Genomic DNA, 6,421 nt, shown 5'->3' with positions numbered 1-6,421 from the left:
CCATATTCTGGATAATTCTCCTGATTCTTGGGCTCGTGTTCTGATTGTATGCCTTTTCTGCTTGTTGAATTTTCTTATCCAACGACCGGCTTGTCTTTTTACCAGGTCTTCCTCTCTGCCCCTGTCTTCCTCCCCTTTCTCCTCTGTATCTACTTGGTCCTCTGCCTCTCCTGCTACCCGGTTCCAGTCCGCTACCCGCACCTCTTCTTCCCCTCTGTCTGCCGCACTGCCTTACCTTTCCCTCCCGCTGTCCTAGCTGCTCGTCACTGGTTTGCTGGGTATCCCAGCCTCCTACATTTCCGCCTCGTTCCTTACCTTGCCTGCCTTGATCTTGCAGGTCCTCCTCATCCTCAGAGTCGTCATATATTTCATATATCTCCTCTACAGTCTCTTCCTTCGCTACCGCCTTGCCCTTTCTGTCCCTGTCTCTGCGCTCCGTGGCTTCCAGTTCCTCTATTGCCCTTGCTCTCTTCCTGGTTTCCATAGCGTCCTCAGTGAGGTTTCGGCGCAACTTCGCTCTGTGTCGGCTCTCCACCACCTTTCCTCTCCTCACTCTCTGAGTTCCTAAACAGTTTCCTCGTTGTCGATCCTTTCGCTGCCGCCCGTTTATAATCTTCCTTGCTCTAATCCGCCTACCTGTCAGCTTGGCCTTCCGCTGCCACCTGTTACTTTGCCCACTGCCTTTCCTATCAATTATCTTTCTTCCCTCATTTCCATTTATGGACTCTGACATACCGTTTTTTCCTCCTCTCCGATCACTTGCGTTTATTATCTTGCTGTGGGGTGGTTGTTTCTTACCTGTCGTCGCACACTTCTGCTGTACTGTAGCTTGCCTGCCCATTATACCATTCCCCCGCCTTGACTGACACTCATTAAATTTCTGGGATTGCCGATCCATCTCACCTGTCCGTCGCACGGATGTTATGATTCTCATTTGCTGCTTGCCCATGATTCTCATTTGTTGCTTGCTCATGGTCATAATTAATGATACCGGCCAGGTCCTCCCATTCTCTGTTGGGTCGCAACATTCTCCACTGATTGTCTATTTTGCTGTTTCGACCCTTGCAGCCCCAATTCGCAAGGAAATCTGCCGCTCGGTTTCCATTCCTTTTCACATGGTTAAAGATTTTATAATCAATCCCTTTTAGTAGGTCCGCCATTTCTTGAACAATCCCTGCCGTTCTCCAACTATTGGTGATCTGCTCCCAGTTCTTCCTGTTGTTAAGTTTCTTTAGGATTTCAATTGCTATCTGAGAGTCTCCTTCTATCTCCAGGTTTCTATAGCCATTTCTAATCGCGATTCTCAAGCCTTGGTGAATCGCCCATAATTCGGCCTCATTATTTGTCATCTCCCCGCCCCACTCTGCATAGATCCATCTGGTGTTTCTCTGGCTATCGCGGAAGATACCTCCGAATCCGGCATTACCTGGGTTCCCCTTCGATGCCCCGTCAAAGTTTAACTTCATAAAATTATCTCTGGGATATGCAAAATTGTCAGAGCTTTGAGGTCTCGTACTATTTCTGCCAATTTTTTTGGTATGCACCATTTCATATTTCAAATTTAGTTTCTTTAAAATTTGCTCCTCACTCTGATCTACTTTCCAATCATCCGCATCCCATTTTTCCACCAGAATTGATTCTCTAGTTAAGTTCACTACTCTGTTCCATATTGTTTCCGAATTTTTAGATTTGTCTTGGAATACTCTGCGGTTCCTTTCTTTCCATAACATCCAAATCACAAAACCCGCAATGAGATCCCAGGCCTTTCGGACTACTTTACATTGGAATTTTTCCTTCTGCCAATGAAAAATCACTTCATTTATGTCTCTCGGGGGCCTCTCAAGTTTCTGGAATAGTTTTCTCGTTTCAATCCATAGTTTTCTGGCATATACACACTTGATTAAAAGATGATCTTGTGTTTCAGCTTCACTATTGCACAGGTAACATTTTGAAGGCCCATTGAAACCTTTCTTTTGGAGTTTGTCCCACGTCAAGATCTTGCCCTTAGCTACTAGCCATGCAAATAAGGTAATTTTCGGCCACCAATTGTTACCCCAGATGACCTTCTAGTCTTGGTTTTCTTCGTTGGTCCCCTGTTGGTCTGCCAGATAGTATGCCTCCTTGACTGTGAAGGATCCTTTCATTGAATTCCCCCATCTGAGGATATCCCTACCTGTTCTAGCTTTTATTTTCCTGGAATCCACCTCTTCCATGAATTCTTCCTGTTGTTCTTGATCTATCTTGATGCCCCATTCCTCTGGTCTTATCCATTTCCGCCAGATTCCATCCAATTCGTCTTCTTTCCAGTAATCTTTGACATATCTACGGTTATCCCCTATTTTTTCCTGTATGTTTTGGATTTTTTGAATTCTGCTCATTTTCCCTCTTTGTTGCCATTTCTCGTCCCAGAATTTGGCTTCTCCTCCTCCTCGAATTTCCCAGAAAGCATTCTTTTCTACTATATCACGATTTTGTCGAGCTAGATCCCAGATTGCCGAGCCTTTCGGGGTTTCCTGCAACCGGTAAATATCCTCCGTAGTGTCTGGCATATTGTACTTGTGCCTCCATAGTGCTTTCCACAGGTCATTGCCCCCTCTTAGCCATCGCCACCAAAGTTTTGCACCGAGCACCTTGTTGAGTTTTTCCGGATCGCGCAGACCCAAGCCTCCTTCCTCCTTTCGTTTCGTCAGGTGTTTCCATGATACTAAGGCCCACTTCTTCTGTTGAGTCGATCCTCCCCAAATGAATTTCCTCAGAATTTCTCTGATCTTGGTGCAGACTCCTTGTGGTACAGCCATAATCGACAACGGATATATGGGGATTTCCTGCAACACTGATTTCACTAATACAATCCTTCCAGCAATATTTAAAGTTCTGAAGGCCCAGTTAGCCACTCTATTTTTTAATTTCTCTAAGACTCCTTGCCAATTTTTCTGTCTTTTAGAGTTGAAATCCAGTAAGTTTCCCAAGTATTTAGTTAGGAGTTCTCCTTGCTTAAATCCTAGCATCCTGGTCAAGTGGATTTTGACTGACTCCATGGTATTGAATATAAAGGTGCGTGACTTTTTCTTATTTATCTCCAACCCAGATGCTTCTGCAAATAAATCCAAAACATTCTTCAGATTTCTCACTTCTTTTACGGTTGGCTCCCCAAATAACATGATATCATCAATGAATTGCTGATGGGTTATAGGAAATTCATTACCCCATAGTCTTAGCCCTTTGATTTTATTTGCTGCTCTTTCTTTTTTAAGATATCTGCCCAGACCCTTTGCTGCTAGTATAAATAAGAAAGGGGATAAGGGATCACCTTGTCTTATTCCTCTAGATGCCTTCAAGGTTTTCGAGGGAGTTCCATTGACTAATATTGAAAAATTTGGAGTTGATATGAGACTGTGAACCCACTTTATCCACCTAGTACCAAAACCGAAACTTTCCAATATTTCTTCCAAGTATTGCCAGTTGATTCTATCATAAGCTTTCGAAAAGTCCAGTTTAATCATCATTCATTTCTGCTTCTTCGCCTTCAGTGTATGGATTACTTCTTGAGTAACCACTAAACCATCTAGAATTTGTCTACCTTCTACAAAACCAGTTTGTTCAGGGGATATTAATCTATCTAACAGGGGTTTCAGTCTTTTGGCCATCAGCGATGCAATTATTTTGTAGATAACATTACATAGGGCAATGGGTCTAAATCCCTTAGCATCCTCTGAATTGTCATTTTTTGGAATCAAAGTGAAAAAAGTAGAGTTAATGGCTGGCCATACCTTTTGATTCATACAGGATTCTTCTATCAGGTCCAGAATCTCCCTTCCCAAAAAGTGCCAACCCGCTTGATAGAAATCAACCGTAAAGCCGTCCGGTCCTGGCGCTGTACCCTTCTTCATGCTCATCACCACTTCCTCCACCTCTTCCAAACTAGCTGCTCTCATTAGGGCTCTATTCTGGTATTCAGTTATTATCCAGGGAATGGCCTTGCAAACTTCCTTTATAGCTTTAGACCTGTCCATCTGGGGTTCAGTCAATATTCCTTTGTGGTATTCCATCAGCACTTTTTCAATTCCTTCCTGTTCAACAATCCTCTCTCCACTCTCGTTCTTGATAGATAGTATCCTGTTTCTTTGCCTATGTTGTATCATTGCTTGACGAAAAAATCTAGTGTTCCTTTCCCCCTCCCTTAGCCACTTTATTCTAGATTTCTGTCTCCATAAAACTTCTTCCTGCTTTCTCCTCTTCTCCAGTTTTCCTAAAATTATCCCTTCTTCTCTGCTACTTTCCTCTGTCCTTCCTTCACTTATTATCCTTTGTTGCAGAGCTTCCATTTCTTCTTCCAACTTCTGTTTTTCCTCCATGATGTTTCCAAATTCTTCCTTGTTCCATTTCTTTATCCTTCCTTTTAACCCTTTAAGTTTAAGTTGGAAGGTATGCATTTTTCCTTTTCCCTGTACTGTGCTTTGCATCCACCATTCTTCCATTTTTTGATAAATTCCGGGTCTCTAAGCCAAAATGCTTCAAATCTGAAGGGCTTCTTACCAAGGTTATTTTTAATATCCACTTCCAGTCTAATTGGCCAATGATCTGAGCCAAGGGATGGCATGATCTTTGCTTCTATGAATACATCTATGTTCATAATTGTTTCTGATACTAAGAACCGATCTAATCTGGATGCTATTTGATTCCTTCCCCCTCTCCTGTTATTCCATGTATAGACTCCGTTGATAGTTGGTAAATCTACCAACCTCAGACCATCTATCATGTCATTGAACATTTCCATATACTGGTCTGTTTTTCTTATACCTCCCTTTTTCTCTTCTAGAGACCGGATTAAGTTGAAATCTCCTCCTACAATCCATGTTGTCTCCGGATATAATCTTCGAGTTGCTTGCATATTTTTATTGAAATTTTCTCTATCTCTCAGAGTATGTGGACCATAAACCCCTGAGATAATAACCCTTTCCTTCGTCCCCGCTATTCTTCTTGTACCTGTAAGAATTCTGGTCATGCTGGTCCAGCTCTCAAAAATTATCTCGTTTGGGTTCCACAAGATTGCAATGCCTCCCGCTGATCCGATTGCATCTTGTCCCATGACTTCGTATTGGAGTTTGTTGTTTTTTATTATTCTTTCCATCTGCTGCATGGTGATCTTTATCTCTTGGAGGATCATAATACTTGGTCTGTCTTTTTTAAGTTTGTCTTTCCTATATCTCTGCTTACCCTTACTATTCAGACCCCTAATATTCCAACTGATAATAATCATTTTAAACATTTGGAGGAGTGGAAAAATACCTCTGACAGAGGTATCACTTTACCTGAATTTATCAATATTTCGCCGACTGTTTGGATCGTTTCATTCATCGTTTTCCTCCCTCTTTTCCTGCTGCTTTTGCCAGCACCACCAATTCCCATCTGACCTCTTTCCTGTTCTCCTGATGTGGTATCCTATTTATCCATATTCTCCCATTTTTTATCTTTGTATTTTTGAAATGCCTCCTTATATAATTGTTTTTGACTATCTGGTATGAATCTTTCGTCCAAGTTTTTCCATTCCTGAATTAGTTGTCTCATATTTCTTTCTTCCTCTTCCTCGTTTTCCTTCTGGCTTTCCGTCTCCATTTGGTCTTGGTTAGTCAGTATTTCTATCTTTTCAGTAGCTTCCTCTTCATTCATTACTCTTGCTCCTGTGTCTTTCTCTCTGGTTTCCTTGACTATTTCCATGGGTTCATGAAGGCAGATGTATTATTATTCATATATACATTTAATATATTAAAATTATTTTATAGGAGAATCGATATATTGAAAATAGATGTAATATTATTCCTATTTCCATTTAATATAGTTATGTTGTGATGTAGATTTATTTTATGTAAATCTATATATTATGTAGATTTATTTAATGTAAATTTATATTTTAAACTATAAAATTTAAGCCTATTAAATTTGTACTTTATTTAATTTATATTTAAAATTTTAAAAATGATAAAATAAAATATAGTCACATAATAATATATTGATATATTGATGAGAGTAATAAAGTTTCATAAAATTATATTAAAAACAAATAAATATCTATTTATATTAAATTAATTTTCTAATTTAATATAATTTAAAAATGTATAGTGAAAATATATTATATTGGACTTTGTATTTTAGGATATTAATTATTTTAGGGGATTTCTCAATTATAAGGAAGACATTAGAACAATAAATTAAACTAGTCATTTTTTTAAACTTATATGAATTCATAAAAATATGAGTAAAATATCATATATCACATTCCTTAATGGTTGATCACGTGCATCATTTTAGTAATTAATGTTTGTATAGGACCCTATCTCATATTAATTTCAGAGGAGAGTTTTGAGGATGGTTCTCAACCCTTCTCACATTGGATACCTTCTCTTGGATTTGGCTAAAAGAT

At 39.6% G+C, this 6,421-nt stretch overlaps 1 protein-coding gene across 1 annotated transcript; it reads right to left on the bottom strand.

Moving 5' to 3' along the window:
* Positions 1-4,399: 4,399 nt before the first annotated feature.
* On the bottom strand, positions 4,400-5,089 carry LOC149235331 (uncharacterized). The gene has a single exon (XM_089368520.1). The coding sequence runs from the start codon at positions 5,087-5,089 to the stop codon at positions 4,400-4,402; it is 690 nt and encodes a 229-aa protein (XP_089224646.1).
* Between the last annotated feature and the right edge of the window lie 1,332 nt (positions 5,090-6,421).

This window comes from Pinus tabuliformis, chromosome 8 (assembly GCF_031772625.1).
Source record: "Pinus tabuliformis cultivar Carrire ecotype Pingquan chromosome 8, CPIR1, whole genome shotgun sequence".
Lineage (NCBI taxonomy): Eukaryota > Viridiplantae > Streptophyta > Pinopsida > Pinales > Pinaceae > Pinus > Pinus tabuliformis.
The sequence above is the reverse complement of the archived record's forward strand: the minus strand, read 5'-3'. Positions and strand labels throughout refer to the sequence as shown.